The sequence below is a fragment of the Vespula vulgaris genome, chromosome 1 (assembly GCF_905475345.1).
Source record: "Vespula vulgaris chromosome 1, iyVesVulg1.1, whole genome shotgun sequence".
Taxonomy (NCBI): Eukaryota; Metazoa; Arthropoda; class Insecta; order Hymenoptera; family Vespidae; genus Vespula; species Vespula vulgaris.
Genome location: NC_066586.1, coordinates 6,744,565 through 6,763,315, shown reverse-complemented (window position 1 = coordinate 6,763,315; position 18,751 = coordinate 6,744,565). Strand labels below are relative to the sequence as shown.

The 18,751-nt window shown below is 28.8% G+C and overlaps 3 protein-coding genes and 1 long non-coding RNA gene across 8 annotated transcripts; 3 read left to right on the top strand and 1 right to left on the bottom strand.

Annotated features, from left to right (window-relative positions):
* Positions 1-251: 251 nt before the first annotated feature.
* Positions 252-1,372, bottom strand: LOC127063398 (uncharacterized). Its single transcript, XR_007781341.1, has 3 exons — positions 1,282-1,372; positions 761-826; positions 252-438 (listed from the first exon to the last, which is right to left on the bottom strand). It is a non-coding gene; the product is annotated as an uncharacterized LOC127063398 (long non-coding RNA).
* A 5,349-nt stretch (positions 1,373-6,721) lies between these two features.
* On the top strand, positions 6,722-9,375 carry LOC127069343 (sorting and assembly machinery component 50 homolog B). Of its 3 annotated transcripts, XM_051006261.1 has the most exons (9): positions 6,722-6,895; positions 7,160-7,237; positions 7,385-7,462; positions 7,523-7,741; positions 7,952-8,166; positions 8,283-8,661; positions 8,780-8,921; positions 8,989-9,074; positions 9,162-9,375. In XM_051006261.1, exons 1-9 carry the CDS (start codon positions 6,875-6,877, stop codon positions 9,183-9,185), a joined length of 1,242 nt encoding a protein of 413 aa, XP_050862218.1. In that variant the 5' UTR covers positions 6,722-6,874; the 3' UTR covers positions 9,186-9,375. The 3 variants fall into 3 exon arrangements, with proteins under 3 accessions (XP_050862218.1, XP_050862197.1, XP_050862208.1); XM_051006240.1 differs by having other exon boundaries at positions 6,723-6,895; positions 8,780-9,074; XM_051006251.1 differs by lacking the exon at positions 7,160-7,237 and having other exon boundaries at positions 6,723-6,895; positions 8,780-9,074.
* Positions 9,376-9,667: 292 nt separating this feature from the next.
* On the top strand, positions 9,668-13,041 carry LOC127069351 (palmitoyltransferase ZDHHC6). 2 transcript variants are annotated; one of them, XM_051006285.1, is made up of 7 exons: positions 9,668-9,966; positions 10,219-10,400; positions 10,473-10,557; positions 10,635-10,777; positions 10,978-11,190; positions 11,264-11,451; positions 11,547-13,041. In XM_051006285.1, the coding sequence occupies exons 1-7, from the start codon at positions 9,912-9,914 to the stop codon at positions 11,686-11,688; spliced, it is 1,008 nt and encodes a 335-aa protein (XP_050862242.1). In that variant the 5' UTR covers positions 9,668-9,911; the 3' UTR covers positions 11,689-13,041. The 2 variants fall into 2 exon arrangements, with proteins under 2 accessions (XP_050862242.1, XP_050862232.1); XM_051006275.1 differs by having other exon boundaries at positions 10,635-10,909; positions 11,547-13,040.
* Positions 13,042-14,042: 1,001 nt separating this feature from the next.
* Positions 14,043-17,989, top strand: LOC127069407 (putative defense protein 3). Of its 2 annotated transcripts, none has more exons than XM_051006409.1 (5): positions 14,043-14,253; positions 14,374-14,610; positions 15,243-15,450; positions 17,606-17,697; positions 17,794-17,989. In XM_051006409.1, exons 2-4 carry the CDS (start codon positions 14,394-14,396, stop codon positions 17,664-17,666), a joined length of 486 nt encoding a protein of 161 aa, XP_050862366.1. In that variant the 5' UTR covers positions 14,043-14,253; positions 14,374-14,393; the 3' UTR covers positions 17,667-17,697; positions 17,794-17,989. The 2 variants fall into 2 exon arrangements, with proteins under 2 accessions (XP_050862366.1, XP_050862355.1); XM_051006398.1 differs by having other exon boundaries at positions 14,046-14,218.
* The last annotated feature ends 762 nt before the right edge of the window (positions 17,990-18,751 follow it).

Below are 18,751 nucleotides of genomic sequence, written 5' to 3'. Positions count from 1 at the left end.
TCCACATTGAAGAAGGATGATTTGTAGCAAGTTGAAAATGAAGTAGTTCAACATCGTTGTAAACTGGTAAGACACTATCGTAATCGTAATCTGTAAAAAAATTGTAAATGAAATTTAATAAAATTTGCAATAGATTAACTGTGATATTATTAGATATCAAATTTATAAATTAACTTACCAATATTATTTCTTAGAAGAAGCGTATTAATTTCTCGATTATCTTCAATGATGCACCGACTCTAATACGCGAATTTATTTTAATACACTTTCATTTAATCAACTAATTTAAATATAGAAATAAATAGTAACGACGTGAGCAAACACTGACTCTAATACTTTGTAAAAATGTAATAATAAAAATGTAATAAACTCTGTCATAATATATAATAATTCTAAAATAAAATAATAGCTGCAGGAGTAAATTCGATGGCGGATAACCTGAAAAGTATACGAATTTCTATATCATTCTGTGAAATAATATAATTCTATAATATGAAAGTAAATAAAAAAAAGTTTTATAATAAAATGCGTAATTAAAACCAAATTAATCAGTACGTTTGTCCGTACTCGTCGAAATGTTATGTTATATAGAAATAAATATCTCTTTGGCCTTGAGAGAGAGTTCGAACACACGACTGTTTTTGTTTTGATCTCGTTTGAGAAATTTCTTACAAAGAAACAACTAAGTTTCTCCATATCGTATGTTACCTATCTCTCTCTATTAAGCCTCGATATATGTATTAAAAAGAGATAAACTTACATGTCGTATCGAAAAGATGTAAACACTGGTATATTCGACGCTCTGTATGTAGAAATTCTTAGAAATCTGAAAAAAGTAAGATCATATTACTATAGAAAGAGATTAAAAGTGTACGTAATTGTATAGGAAATATCAAGATATATTGTGTATGTTATGTGTATATGTGTATGTATCGTATACCCTTCTGTATGTGTGTGTGTGTGTGTGTATGATCATATATGAAAATCGAATTTAATACAAAATATCAATCGATCACAACTATTAACGCAATATTATTGATCAGAACATCATTAAAAAGCGAGAGAAATATCGATATTGCGAGAATAAAACAGGAAAATAGAAGAAAAAATACGACGCGAAAGCTCCCTGGGCAATCTACGAGAGATTGATTTTATTTTCGCGAATATCTTTTTAATGCGATGATGCCCAGACTTGCGAACGCGGCCTCATGAAAATCGCGCGTTTGGCTATCGATTGATATATAGGAGAAGAGTGTACGTTAGAAAAAATTTACTAATTACCTGTAATTATGCGGAGCGACGAAACACCGTGTGCACTTGTCACCGCGTCCAAAATGGCGACTAGACGACTGGCAAGGAAGGAAAGTAGATCCTGTGACGTCATCCCAGGTACAAGGCGGGTCAAATAAAATATTATATTTTTCAATTAAAAATAATAAAAAATATAATAAAAGTGCGTAAATAATACGATATGAATGACAAGTATAATTAATTCGAATTTTAGACATAGACAATAATTTTCTAATGAAATAATTAAATTTTCTAACGATATAGAAACATTAAATAGATACGCACTTGTATCACAAGTACCTATATTATCTCTATGCTTTATATATTACGCGCGAAATAATGAGCAATTTTTAAATCGAAATAATTGTATGATTTGATATATTTACACGTATATATATTTAATATATATGAGTTATATATATATATATATATATATATATATATATCTTGTAAGTAAATGAAAAAAATAATACTTCTTCGGATTTTTATTTACACATATCGAATAATTACGATCAGAGTAATATATATAATGTGTCGATAACAATTGTATATAATCGAGAATGTTCGACTATCGAAAAGAAAAGAAAGAAAGAAAGAAAAAAGATACATATATATATAAATATATAAAGAACTACTACATTTTAATATATATAGGCGACGAGAATTAAAAAATGACCAGGAAAAGTATGCATTATTTTTGGGCAGTACTAACCTATACGAATTCCAAGAACTGAACTGGCTTACTGACATATATTATTTCTTAGAAAGTACTTGTATTCGAAGCCAAAGTAACAAAAAAAAAGAAACAATACATATATTTTTACACACAGACAGTACATACATGCAAATGAACGTCAAGCTCGGCACAACGCACTGACACATTCGTAATAATCGTATTTCTACATATGCACATATATACGTATATTATACACACTACTCTTCGAAAAATCCGAGCATTCGTCGCATTATATAGAATCATGGATTATGTTTTTTCATCCTTCAATTACTCAGGAAATGACAAAGGAAGAAGTTGACTTTCCGGCAGTAGTCGTTGATCCTTCAAACGACGAACATCCTGTTAATACCGGCGCACCAAAAACGATACACTGATTTTAATTCAATATTCTGCTGTTCTATCTCGTGAAATTCTTGAAAATCTGAAAAAAATAAGATCTCGTATTAATACAGGATAAAATTAAAAGTGGTGTGTGTGTGTGTATGAATATATATGAAAATGAAATATAATACGAAATATCGATCGATCATAATTATAAACACAAAATTATTGATCTAGGTATTATTAAAATACAAGAGAAGTATCGATATTGTGAAAATCAAACTGGAAAATTAAAGAAAAATTACGATGCAATAGCTCCCCGTGGGATCAACAAGAGGCCGATTTCATTTTCGCAAATATCTTTTAAACACGACAATATCTCGACTTGCGAACGCGGCCTCTTAAAAATCACATGGTTAACTATCAATTGATGTATAGTAATGAGGTGTACGTTAGAAAAAATCTGCTAATTACCTATAATTAACGAGAGTGATGGGGAGACGTATTTGGTTGGTACGAACTGAAACTAATGGCGTCATCTATACCGTGAAGATGGTTAAATGATTAAATTTAATAAAATTAGAAATATTACATTATATTTTGTTCTATTATAATTAATAAATATATTAATTTTTCTTGACATTTTATAGAAAAATAATAGAATATAATATTTAATTGCAAAAAATCATTGAAAATTGTTATAAATCGTCTATTATTATTTTCTATTAAGATATCTAAAATTCCCGCCACAGACATGTAGTGTATTTGCTGCGTAAATTCCCGCGTAAACTACTTCTTAGGTTTCTTCTTTCTTCTACTTTGGTAATCAAAAAGTAACTAATTAATAAATCGACTAACGAAAAAATTTATCCTTTTCTATGATTAATCTCTTTTGTAAATGTTCGAAAAGAATAATATATAATTTATCACACTTGTCTATAGAATTAATTAAACAATTATTGCCTACAAATATTAATTAATAAATAATTTCTATTCGAGAGTATTTATTATGTACTCGATGGTAGTTAGAAGTTCTAATAGCTTGAAAAGAAGAAGACAAAGCTGCAACGAAGAAGAAATTAATCGAAATAAGGTAAGCAAAAAGAAAGATTTATTGTATAGCTATATAAGAATATCAAATTAGTTTCCTTTTGTATTCCGACGGGAGAACGTCGGAAATCTCTCTTTCCGAACGCAAAAGGTTAAAAATTAATACTTTCGATAATTTTACAATTATTTAAACAGTTTGATGTACGCGGAATAAAAAAATCAACATTTAAACAATAGTACATTCGTTTAACATTACATAGATCATAACACGAGAGAAACTTACAGTAATTGCAATTCCAAATGTTAATATTTTGAAATCTTCGTCTCGGGACCATTGTCCTTGTATAATATAAACATATACGACTTTTATTAACTTTGATGTTTATTCTCTTAGTTTCTTCTTGTACGTCGACGAGTGAGCATCGTAGCTCTCTCTTTCCGAACGCAAAAGGTTAGAAATTAATACTTTCGATAATTTTACAATTATTTAAACAATTTTTAATGTACTCGGAATACAAAAAATCAACATTTAAACAATAATATATTCATTTAACATTACAAAAGTCGTAACGTGAGAAAAACTTACAATAATTTTAATTTCAAATTTCAATACTTAAAAATTTTAATCTCGAGATTCTTAGTTATGTGTGACATCAACAAAAACAAACCATTGATTAACTTTAACAATTACTGAATCAGTCTTTCTTTATACGTCGACGAGCGAACATAGAAATTCTCACAGAATGCTCTTCCTGAAAGTAATAAGCAAGAGTTAAAGCAAGTATATTTCTATATCACATATTTCTTGAATAATTTATACAATTTTTTATTATAACTGTGTTACAAATTAATTTATTTCTACTTTTCTGTTTCAGAACTTTATTGCAATCGCGCGTGTAGCAATGAAGTAATCGAGTGTTGTGTCGCAAAAATAAAAATATCGCGAAATACAAGCAGTGTTTGTTCGTACGCGTTTCGTGATTTAAACAATAAGTGTTTCTGCATAGACTGCGTGCAATGCAGTCTTTAGAGTCAGTGTTTGTTCGCGCAGTTTTTTGATTTTTTAACAATCGCACAGACTGTATTTATAAAAGACAGTAGAGTTTCGCGAAATAAATTCAGTGATCGTCCGTTAATAAATAACTACCGCGAATTAAAGTCAGTGCATCACTGAAGAGGATTTCAACCAACGTCGATGTCGAGCTACCTCATTTTTAACCAACTACGAATCATCCACCCTCAATTTCGAGCTAAATCGCGGTCGAGTGTTTTGGAGCCATCGCAGAACTTCTTAAGTAGTAAGTGAATTTTTTAATTCCTCCGATCTCTCAATCATATCGAGAACGAAAGATTCGAATCGACACGAGTGATTGGTTGTAATTAATTAGTAGAAGAGTATTGAGTAACCACGAGTAAATTTCTTCGAAGATTTACTCGTGAATGGTTTCTTATTTTTTGATATATTTATTAGATTGGGATAGAATCTTCTTATTTAAACATGTTAATTATGATTATTTGATATTTTGAATATTTTAATACATTTTTAAATATTATTCTCTCGCCAAAATAGTAAAGAATCGATGTTCACAATTTCTAATAAAGAATAAGCAAGAAGACATTTATAGATTACAAATAAATGATTTTTTTTTTTCTTTTAATAATTACAGTAATTGCTTGTAAAAAGGAGTGTCCAAGGATTTTTTATTATAATTTTAAATAAAAATTAATTCAATATGTAATCAATTTTATTGATGAAAAAAAAGTCTTGATACATTGTTTTTGAAAGAGGAAAGTCAAAAAGAGTCATTGAAAAAAAACAGAGACTTGTAGAATCAGAGTCAATAGATCTTAAAATAAGTTAATCAATATTAGTTCAAGGTTTTCAGCAATTAATATGCTAATTGCTGTTTCTTGTATGTTGTAAAAAGGTCTTTTTCAAAAAGATAGTAAACAAGTTTTTATCCAAATTGACAATGTTTTTGCTTTCCAAGTATGTTAACGTTTTGTTAAGATTTTCCTATATATCTTAGAATCTGAAATCGATTTTTGCTATTACTTTTGAATAATGATCAGTTAGATTAGACCATAAAGCAAAGAAGAGGTTCATACAAATGTCTTGGAAATGAAATTGTAAAAGTGATCAAAACAATAAAAAAAAATGGTAATGAGTTGTAAAGCAACATTTTTCAAATTTATTTTTACAAGTGATCTAATATCTATAACTTTTTATAAGACATACGATATATAATAATGAAGATGTGTTTTACTTAATTAAAGAAGTGTAAAATTTGTATATTTTCGATATAGTTTTAATATTTAACTTTAAGCAAATTTAGAAAACAAACAAAATTTTTTAGTTTAAATATTAAATCAATATTAAAATATACTAACCAAATTAATTAAACCAATTAAGGTTTTTCATCATTCGTCAGTTGTAACATATGTGACTTCAGCGATAAGTATGAGCAAAATATGAACTATAAATAGGAAAACATTGTCCACATTATATATCTATCATATTGATGTACAAGCTTGTTAGGTTATACCCCCTATGCATAACCTAACAACCTTATGTAATATAGAAAGATTCCAAAACTCCCGTGTAAAAATATGATTCTTTCTATGCCGAAACAAACTATCAACGATGAATCGAATCCATGCTAATTTATCAAATCCTCGTCGATAAATCGGCCTATTCATAATAATACGATTCTTTAATGAGAAATCGAGCAGGAGAACGAAAACTAAGATGGACATTTTGAAGATCGTTGCATCTAAACAAAATCAAAATACCCAAATTAAGCTCTGTTTGTCCTTACTAAAACTATCAAGTCTCCCATCCGAAAGAAATAAAAAATGTTTAAACAATTATAAAATTATCAAAAGTATTAATTGTTTAATCTAAGATGATTAGAAATAGAACTCTAATATTTATTCAGTAGAATAAAAAAAAGATTGGATCGATAAAGGTTGAAATAAATTAAACGTTCGCTTGTTTTTATTGTATACTATTTTGGAGAATACAAAGAACAATAATTGTTTAAGATAGAAACTTTTTCTCTTTTACCACCAAATTACTACAAAAACGTCATAAACAGCGTTTAAAGTGTGTTATGTATTAAAAGTATTATGTGTTATAAATAATTTGTTAATATTTTAATAGAAGATAAAAAGTTTATAAATTTCTAGATTTTTTTGAAAGTAAACAAAATATTGTTCGTCCTCTGGCTACCATATTTTAATAGGATATCAACTTATCATTGCGCCACCATACGGTGTAGTTACAAAATTAAAGTTGTAGGTAATCTTTTATATCAAAAGTTAAAGTTCCTAGCACGAACTTTCGTTTGTTCCGTGCTTAATTAAAAAAAATTAGAGACGTGTTTTTATAAATACCGTTATACACAGAAACGTCTATAAAATTTTCATTTTTATTACTTGTTACTTTCTTAAACCAAGTTGTGAATAAAAGCAAAAATGGGAACAGTTTATGCTAAGGTATATTTAACATATATTAATCTGAACATCACATAACCTGAAAGATAAATTGCTAGTTTACGCGTGGTGATTATTTATAACACTCAGTTAATAATTTTCATACATTATCAATATATAATGTAGAAATCATATAAAATTTTACATATACATATAAATTCATATATAAATAAATTTGTTTTTATAAAAAATCTCATTCTAAATTAAGATATGACGACTTACAAGTCATTTATAACATCGCTTCATAACGCTATATTAATCTTTTAGGATCAGGGTACACCAAAAAATATGGATCAACATTTCACGAGTAAAATGATGCATAAAAAACAAAACGAATTACAAGATGTAATAATATTTTTAAAATTATTTTTTATACTATTTTAATGAAATTTAAATCTTGTCTTTTCTCAAAATAATACAATTTTAATTGAAACATTTTTATTAAAAAATTAAAAACATTTAAATAATTTATTATAAAATTTTTTATTTCAGTCACATTATAATAAAGAACAGGATTTTGAAAAACATCAAAACATGCAGACACGAGTAATTCATTTACAAACCATAAAAGTGAGTTATCATTATTCAATTACTATATTAAAGAATTACTAATTTTTTATATTTTAATAGGCACGTGTTGACAAAATACATATTGATGGACTTGGCCGTACAAAGGATGATATAATAAAATCACAAGTTTCAGAACTTTTTAAAGCTCATGATTTTCAAGAAGTTATTATGCGTGCTCATAAAGTACGAGGGAAATTGGAGGCTTTAGGATGCTTTAAGAATATTGGAATCTTTATTGATATAAGTGAAGGTCCTAATGCTACCCCAGAAGGTGTAGAAGTGGGTCTATATAATTACACTAATTCAACAAAGAATAAGTAATTTCTCAGATTGAAATTTCATTTAAAGTATAATTACAATAGATTTTACAACATAACATTTGGGTGTAGAAATACATATGAATGTACTAAAAAAGAGCATTTAGATATGCATATATAAATACATACATTCGTGTGTGTATATAAATCTAAACACTACACATCTAATTAGGTTACTTTCACTGTTCGAGAAATGAAACGTCTAATGGGATCAGTAAATACTATGGTTGGTAATAATGAAGGATCAGTTATTATTGGAGCAAAAGCTCCTAATATTTTTGGAAGAGGAGAAAAAGTTCAAGTAGAATATGCATATGGCAATAAGAGCTCGACTAATATAAATATCTCAGCTATTAAACCACTTTTGGACGACTGGTTGCATACAATGTAAATATAATCAAGTAGTTATTTTTCACATATAGTATAGAAAAAATTTTTCACATATGGTATATAAAAGTTATGATATACATTAAGTTTATTTTAATGAGTTAAATAAATATTAGATTAACAGGTAGCTTATACAGCACATCAAGTGATTTTCCATGGTCTGGATATACAGAGAGAGATAATGGGCTTTTACTAGATGTAGCTTGCAATTCTGGAGCAATAAATATATTAAAACATAATTTTCAATATGAAGCATCATTCAGACAAGTTAGTTGCTCTAGACAGGCATCATTTAGTGTTCGTGAACAATGTGGTCCAAGCTTAAAATCTGCCTTAAGACACATTTGTTCACTTGATAAAAGAGATGCTAAACTATTTCCAACTAGAGGAAATCTTATCCAATTTTCAAGCGAAGTTGCTGGTTTAGGTGGAGATATTGGATTTATAAAAAATGAACTTCTGATGCAGAGCAATTGGTCACCACATAAATATCTTGTTAGTATGTTCATATGTTGTAATTGATTATGTGCACAATTTTTTTTCTATTTAAGATGCCTGTGCTAATATATTTTGCTTACTTATATATTTAACATAATACATTTATTTAATATAGACGTTCCAACTGGCTGCTCAAGCAGGATTATTAAGAAGTATTAACAATGATATGAAAATAAGTATTATTGACCACTTTTTCTTGGGTGGGCCCTTAAATGTTAGGGGTTTTGACATTAGAGGTTGCGGCCCTCGTAATGAAGGTAATGCTGTAGGCGGTGACGTATATTGGGCAGCTGCTTTACATGTTTATACACCTCTTCCATTCAGGCCAGGTCGTAATGGTTTTGGTGATCTATTCAAACTACATGGTTTTATCAATGGTGGTAATCTTTCTAATTTTACTGCTAAACTTGGTAAGATTTTAAACAACTAGTTGATATGTATGCTTCATATTTTTTAATAAGCATTTAAAATTTTTTAATGTCTTATTTCTTTTTTAGCTAATAATTATAAAGAAAATATGAAGATATTCACAGATAATGTTCGTTGTTCTGTTGGAGCAGGAATTGCGATGGAGCTTGGAAGTGTTGCAAGAGTAGAATTAAATGTAATAATGCCTTTATTATTTGTTAGAAACGATGCATTGCGACAGTTTCAATTTGGTATTGGTGTACAGTACTTATGAACAAATTATATTTTGATATAGTAATTGTACATCTTGTCTCTATGGATACGATTAATTCCATTGTAATGTAACAATTGAACATTTAGACAAAACCTGATTTTAGTACAAGCTAAGCTTACAATTGGATATCGCTAATAGTCTATCAATTGTCTACATTGTAGACTAATAAAATGTGTCACTTACTCTTGTCTTTTTGTTGAAGAAATCAAAATGAAGTAAATACTTAAAGAAAAAACATTTTAATGAAAACAAAAATATGATTTCTTATTGTTTGTTTACATAATACACATTGTTAAATGATAAATATAATGTTTATTTCGTACGAACGTTGAATCACTATTTTGAATTTAGCGCCATTTTCTATTATTTGCTACAATGATGTGAAGTTGTTGAGGTAAGTAATGCCAACCTCGGGAATCATAAATTAAATTGGAATAGTTGTTTCGAGATCATTTGTGAGATTTAACAGAATAGTTTTGTCAAACTTTATTTAATAAAAAGATTTTAGCAGATTATATGCAATTACGAAAAATCTCGAACTTGGTTTAGATGATATTATAACAATATGTGTACCGGCCAATTAAAAAAAATATGTCATTTGGGACCACTCGTTGCTTTAGGTACGTCTGTTACTGTTGATAACTTTCTTAAATAAAATTTCTTTTATGGCTATATAATAATTAGAATACTTAATAGGTAAAAAGTAATATAGATTTATATAGTTTCTAAATTATTTTATATATTAAGTAATTTATGGTATTTGTTGCGATGACAAAAATAGTAGGCTCCGCCCATAACGTTCCAAATGTATCTTTTCGCGGGAAATTTAAAATGTTTCGATAAAAAATTGTTAAAGATATATTTCTTTTTAGGAATGATAAAAATTATCACAATGATGACGATACATTGTAGTAGACAATGCTGGCCACCTGAAGAAAGTTTTGGGGCAAAAGTAAATTTTTGTTTATTTTTTATCCTTAGCGGATGTACTCTTTTTCATTTTATTAGTGCAATTTCTGAGGGTCCTGGTTTTTTACCACTAAAATGGATGCCGGTAATATTATTTTATAATAACTGAAAAGTTCAATTAAACATTATAATAAATAATGAATTTTGATTTTATTAGGAGAAAATAACAGATACTCAATTTTTGCAATATTGTACAATTTGTCAAGGATATAAAGCACCAAGATCTCATCATTGCAGGAAATGTAAGTTCTTATTTTCTAAATAATAGAAAAAAATTATTTGCCGTATGACTACAATTTATCTTCTATCATCTTTTTAGGTAATCGTTGTGTTCTAAAAATGGATCACCATTGTCCATGGATAAACAATTGTGTTGGTCATCATAATCATGGACATTTTACAGCATTTTTAGCAAGTGCAGTTGGTGGCTGTTCCATTTCCATCTTCATATTATTTTCTTGGGTTGTAACTTTATTATCAGTCAAACCTATACCATTCCCATCACCACCTTTTTTTATTTTGGTTTTAGTTATTTTTACCATTGGTTTATCAATTGGTGTGATTTTAACAGTAGGAATGTTACTTTTCTTTCAAGTATGTGATCAAAATTTAAATAAGAAATTGATAGTTCAATATATTTATATTATTTATATTTTTACTAGATGAAGGCTATTCTGACAAACAAAACAGAAATAGAGGATTGGATAGTAGAGAAAGCATATCATCGTAGATTTGGTACTGATGAGAAATTCGTCTATCCATATTCAAAGGGATGGCTATTTAATATGAAACAAGTTTTTACTTGGGATTGTTCTCCTGTAGGTGATGGCATACATTGGCCTGTGATTGATAGTTGTGATCAATTCACATTAACGGTAAAATATAATTTTCATTTTAATCAATTTTAAGTATTCCTTATATCTGTAGAATACAAAAATTTTATTATAGAAAGAGCAATTAGTACAAAAAGTGGATAAACGGAAAAGGGCGCGTAAATTTAGAATAATAGAACCTTCTTATGGCTCATGGGTACCAATTCGATATGGTTGTGGTGTATTGTGTAATCCTCCTTATACAGACGAAACACGAATTAAATTAAACGTAGGAGATGTTGTGATTGTTACTCGTTGGCGAAGGTATTGTTTTATTTGAGTCAAAATATTTTAACATTGAATTTTTTATTGATATAATTATTTCAAAATAGAAGAATTTTGCAAATTAATTATTATAGATATTGGTTGTTCGGAGAAAAGGAGCAAGAGATTGTAAATGATGTTCCCGTAAAACGAATACGAGGATGGTTTCCACGACCTTGTGCAATTGAAATCATAGAAAATAGTCAATATTCTTTCAAATCATCTAAGTCTGATTAATTCTTTAAATGATGGTGCATTTAGGTATATAATAGTAAAATATAGAAAATAAGTAATGCTATATCTATCAGGCAATTAAAAAAGGCAATATCTGTAATTTTTTGACATTTGGATTTATTTATATCGTTGGATTTGTTTTGTATAGCTCAATCACATGTCACAAAAAAAAGTAGTACGAAAAAATCTTATGAAATATTATTCGAGAAAATTAAATACTGCTTTCACGTTCTCAGGATAGTTTATTAGTTTATTATAAAGAAAAGCAAATATTAATAAAAGAAATGAAGGTAGTACACCGAATATTACTACTTTCTTTCTATAGAAAACGATTTTTTTAAGAAATGTAAATAAGTATTTTAAAGACGTTTTTTTTTCAAAACTAACTCAAAATTCTTCAAACTTTCAAAATTCTTTTAAAGATACTGCCTTTTGCAATTACATGATAGATGCACAAGTATTATATTTTCATTGGTGTGTCGTGTTCTTAGTGTGATAAATGAATATGCATCAACCATTAATATCATTTAAAAAAAAAAAAGTAGATAAGAATGCTTTATATGTATTTATATTAAGACTATAATTTATATAATTACATTTCGTAAAATATGAAATAATCAAACTCAGGTTTAAAGCACGTTATATATGCTCATGACATTTAATCCTTTAAATTAAATTACAGAAAAAGTCAAAGATTTAGTTTAGTGAAATAGCTGAATGAATTTGATATAGATAGTAAATTATTATTTATACTTTTATAGATTACAAATGATGAGAATTTATGATATATATGAAATTGTATCTAATTAATATGCTTCATCATACTTTTAGTTCAGCCCTAACATTTGTTGGAATTATTATGCATTATATCTAATTCCTATGACAATAAAAAATAAGATATTCTCAGGTATATTCTCAGATATATTCTCAGTAAACTTTAAACATTGTTCTCAGGGATATTAGTTTTCCATGTAGGAGTTTTAATCATCAATCTGAACAAACGAACAAATATTAATGTAATAGTAATTTTAATCTACATCAGATATATTAAGCCCCTTTTATTTATATTTTTATATATTATGTATGATATAACGATTTTAAGTCTGTGATATTTTTACTACTGCTATCTACTTTATACTTGTATTGAGTTCAATGTAAAAAGTGCTCTTATGTTGCTCATATACACAAAAGTACTTATATTAAACTTATAATATTTATGTTACTTTGTTAATATTAATATACAAAATATTATTTATATATAATTTACAATGATAGACAAGAAAAGCACTAATAATGTAATATTACACAGAATGATTTAAAAACAATGATTTTATGTAAAATTATTAAACATCATATCAATTATAATCGCAGTTTGTCACTTTGTACAATAAAATTTAGTTTTTCTTTATATATGTATGTGTAATATTCTTTGTAATTATTTTCTATTAATTATTAATAGAAATAATTATTTAATACACATACATACAATTTGAAAATAGTATAAAATAAAAGAACTACAAGAGGACCACGATATATCATTAAGTTATATTATTGTATTTGTGATATAAAATTAATATTAAAATAAAAATAGACTATTGAAAGTTCCGTATCGAGTTCATTGTCATAGTTTGATTTTAGTTACAGTTCTTTATTATCAACAATAAGAGCATTATATTTTTTTATTAGATAAAATTCTTCTTTAAAAAGAACTTTTGTACAACGTGTTATGTTAATTCTTCTTTAGAAGGATATTATATTATACAACACAAGATTGATGAATTGGAAAGGCATCTATGTGTGTCAATAACGTAGCGTGACAATCAAACATCAAGCAAATCGTATGACGATTGGTATGTAAATATAAACGTACAACACGACCGGAGTGGCATTCAACAGTGAAAGGGTCAAATTAGCTTTTGCGTTTAGAGAATTCTCTGCTTGAAGCGCTGTATATATATATATATATATATATATATATATATATGTTTATGTAACAATTCGAACTATTGCAAAGATGTATTTAACCAAAGGATATCATAATATATATACTGAAATATCAGAAACATTATGCGAATCGTCTGATATTACATATAGCAACTTATTTATTAATTGATAAATTAATTACTTATTTTCAACTCAATTTTGACAAATTTATTCTTTGTATATATCATTAATGAAACAGATCGTTTGGTCATGGAAAAAATCATTGATTTATATTCCAAAAAATTTACGAAAAATGATCAAAAGAAGAGTATAAAAAGATGATTGACAATTAAAAAAGTAACTTTCCAGTTTATTTTAATAAAAAACGAAGTAAAGCGATGAGATTATATTATAACAGCAAGGATCGAGTGAAAGTAACAATTCGCAAAAGCGGATTGAGACCACCTTTGCCAATGAATGGTGGGATTCCAGTGACATTTGACTTACTCGCAAGAGATCAGCTATTGCAGTTTCTTTCGTGCATCTCTCTGAAGAGGACCAACGAAATCAAGTGAAAAAAAGTTCATTCCGATTTAAAATTAATTAACAAGTAAGAGTCTAATCAATGACAATCATTCTAAATCGGTAAAGTTAAACGTGCTTTTTTTAATATTCTATTCTATTTATCTATAACTTTAAATTATTAATGAAAAAAAAGGATCACATCTATTTTCAATACCTAATAAATCTCAATCGTTTGCTAAGGGCATAAGGATCTTCCAAAAATGAGTTGGTTTAGGAATCTTATATTCACGTTATCAACGATTGCTCTTTCTACGATTCCCGTTTCTGGTTTTCCTGATGGTGCACCAGTAGACGCATGTGTTAAACCACGACCGAATCAACCCTATCATGGGGATGCACGTAGTCAACCCTTGGATAAAAACCCCTATACGTTAGTAGCTTCGTCATCAGAATATGTTCCAGGATCGCAAATTACCGGTATGTTACATCCACGATTCTCGTACAATTTCTAATCACGAAGAAATTTTAGAAAATTTTTCACTAATCTCGAAACATAGCGTTCATATACTTTATTTTATTAATTATAACGGGTGATATAAAATTGATAATTATGATAAATCAAAGTTACTTTTTTCGAAATAAATTTTTGTGTCTATTTGATAAGAAATATTCAAAATAATGTACGAAGTTACCGGTAGAAATATGAGAAGCCTGTTTTATCGTAGAACAGATAAGAGTTTCAAACTCTCTTTATGAAAAGAATACTTTAGAGAAAGGGAAGATACAGCGAACGTTATTTTCGCTCCATTGTGCTCTTAACTACTTGCATTAGCGAGCTCGCTAATCGATTTTAAGGAACGATGGCAAGTAGCATTTATGTATACGTGAGAGAACATGCAACGTTGACACTTCTCTCTTCATACTGTGAGTTAGTCTCTAGATCTTGCGCTTTTCAGCTTACTATAGTATTGCATTTCACTTAAAATAATTACTTTCATGACTTAATCTTTTGCACTATAGTTGTGTGTATATCTGTACTTTAATAACAAAGAAATGTAAAATATACGATAATTTCGTCATACTTCCATTTAATTACTTTTTGATTTCAGTAACTATCAGTGGTTCATCTTTCAAAGGATTTTTCTTACAAGCACGCGATTCTAATACCAATGCCTGGATTGGTTCTTGGGCACAAACTCCAAATACAAATACCCATCCTGAATGCAGTGCTGTAACGCACGCAGATCCACGTGAAAAACAACAAGCAACTCTTATTTGGAATGCACCACCAAATACTCGAGGCCAGGTTTACTTTACGTGAGTACTTCGACAAAATTTTTCTTCGTTCAATGAAAAAAAAAAAAAAAAAAATGCTAAGAATCTTAGCTATTTTCGAAGTGAAACTAATGAAGAAGTAACTTTCGAATTAATCGGTGTATCAGAATACACCGAAAGAAGAATTACAAGATTTCTCGTTAATTAACGAAGATTTACGTAAGATCTTTAAAGCTCGTGGGATTACGTTCTCTCATATGATTTTTTTTTACAAAATATTTTTTCATTATCAAAAGTAACTCGAAGATTGAATAAGATTGAGTCCGAGCAGCATAAGCCAGATTAACTCTCAACAATGGATCGTTTTCTATGACTGATTTTTCAATTAGCTTCTTATTATAATACGAAATCACGTTAAATTTAAAGCTGGAATTTTAATTTTTATTTAAAGGATAAGAAATCTGAATTCATTTTAATAAAATCGAATGTTTTAAAAAGAATATAAATTATTATTATCTTTTTTTTTTCTTAGAGATGATATGCTTCTACACGTAAAACGAAATTATTTATAAATTCGATAAAAATTTTTACAAAGTAAAGAAAAATGAAATATCTATGCTCATGGAGTTACTCAGTTCGTTTCCTGAGTGTAAAGTTTGTTGGCTCAGCAAGTAGCAATATCTATGTAGAAGCAGCCGCCAATAGCTGAGCTTAACGTTAGAAGATATAGACTCGTAAATAGTAGTAATGGCGAATATAATCAGACGCAATGGAGAAGAACGATTGATGTTTTCCGTTCTTTTCGATAATGTTATTCATGTGTATAAAATCGAAGGACTCGTGATTCCATGAGACAAGCTAAATTTGTCAATCTTCTTCGAAGAACGACAAGTATATTATTTATTGGAGGAACGTAGAGAGAGAGAGAGAGAGAGAGAGAGAGAGAGAGAGAGAGAGAGAGAGAGAGAGAGAGAGAGAGAGAGAGAGAGAGAGAGAGAGAGAGAGAGAGATGAACGTTAGTTCCACTCACTTCGTCTTCTGCTGCATGGTCAAAGATCTTGTGATGACGTTTTATATATATATATGTATAACGAGTGTCCCATTTTAAACAATATAGCTAAATATTTCAGGTCCTATTGGTTTAATAAACGAACGTTTCAAATAAAAGATGCTAGATTTTAAGAGAAACGTAATTTATTGCATCTATTTTGTAGAAGATATCGGTCAAGATACGGAACTTATAATAATTTTTTTAAATAGAAATCGATGTTTTAAGCCGGCAAAAGTTGTAGAGAATATTAATATGACTTCAATATTTCATCGAGTTATAGATTTTAACAAACTATTTAATCGCGGTAACGCGATTAGCTCTCTTATAAATATCTGATAATCATATATTTTTGAAGTTGTAATTATTTGAAGTTACCATGTTCTTTAATATTATAAAGAAATATAAAGAATATTATATACATTGTATATGATTACACAGTTTGGAACACCCGGTATAAAAGCATTTAGAAAGTCTACTATATTCGTACGTATGATTAACATACCAACAACACGACACACATAGATTGAGTTAACGCAATAACATGATTACAAGAGGTCGTGGTATTTCTCTCTTTTTTTCTCTCTCTTTTTTGGTAATTACGTTACATCATTTTTAATCGAATCATAATAATTATAAGTCGATAACGTGAATATAATTGCTTTTATCAACATAATGCATTGATATCTATATGTTCGTCGATTGTATGTTACTCATTACTAAAAATAATTAATTTTACTACACCAATGATCGCAAATGGAGATAGCTGCACACATTTACCGTTTCGGATACGCTTCGCAGAACTTACAAACGATTCTGCGAATTTTCATCCTACATTACGGCTTAGAAAGTTTAGTCGGTGGACCGAAAGGTACCGGACGAGTTATTTCGCCTGTAGGGTAGACCATAGTTGTCGGTATTTTGGATTCAATAGAAATTGAATAGTTCGTTTATCTGTGAAGTCAATGGAAATACGTTTGGCACCGATGAAATCAAAATGAATGAAACGAGAGATAAAAGTATATTAATAGATATAGGTATATAAAATCGTAATCTTTCTCTCTCTCTCTCTCTCTCTCTCTCTCTCTCTCTCTCTCTCTCTCTCTCTCTCTCTCTCTCTCTTTCTTCTCTAATTTAATTTTTTTTCAGTGGTACCGTTTTAAAAGAATATGCGATATTTTGGTCGGATTTGGTTGCACGTGTGGTCTAATGAAAAAAAAAGGAAACAAAAAAAATTAAATGCAAGTATAATGTATACACATATATTCATATAAATATATAAATGATTATTGTTTTTTCAACAAAAATCGATATTAACGATCTTTTTTCATTTCCAGGGTTTAACACGTAGTGATTCTTGTATTTCGATAATTTCGAAAAACAAAATGGTGATAACGTCTATGTTCATCGCATCGACGCAAGATAATCGATATTAAAATCAATTGATATTTATAAAAGTATTCTACCACGCACTTTTTTATTCAATTCTTTAACTCACTAATGATTTTAATAAAAACAAAAAATTCAAAATGATCGTCGACAGTAAGTACCTATATCATCGTTTCAGAACAAAGTTACGTAAGACCCATTAAATCCTTTCAAAGACACGCAGTATCGATAAACGATTCAGACATATTATCTTTCAACAGACGATGTTGCGTAAAAATTGATCGATCAAATGCCAAAGATAATTAGATGAACTCCCAGGGGTGACTTAGCGACGAAATATCGTTTTTGATGATCCAACGTCAACGAGATCTAATGTGATCTTTGTTAGAAAAAAGTTGAAGACTAGTCAAGAGACTTTTTGCTTTAGCTTGTTAAAAAAGAGTAAAAATATATATATATATACGTGTGTGTGTTTGTATGTGTATATGTATGTAAAGAGAAAATAGCCTGGAGATACGACTACGATGTATGGCAAAGGTATTCGACTCGATTGAAATTGCACAACGATCGATCGAGGAAGGTGATTTTAGCTTGATTCCTTTCGCCATTAACGCACAAACTCGTTGGACTTCATGCTGTGAAGTGGATTGGCGACATGAACTTATTGTTAGTTGCTCGTCGAAAAGGGTTTCGCTGTTCGGTTCCAGTTAATGGAAGGATCGAGGAGGTTGCGTATTGCGTAAGATCTCAGCGGCAAGTAAAAGTGTGTCCTACTTCAGATAAGGAGAAAAAGAGAGAGAGAGAAAGAGAGAGAGAGAGAGAGAGAGAGAGAGAGAATCATGACGTTAAAAACTAGTCGCTCCTTCTACGCAGTATCGAATTCCCAAAAGAGTTTCCTCGATTTCG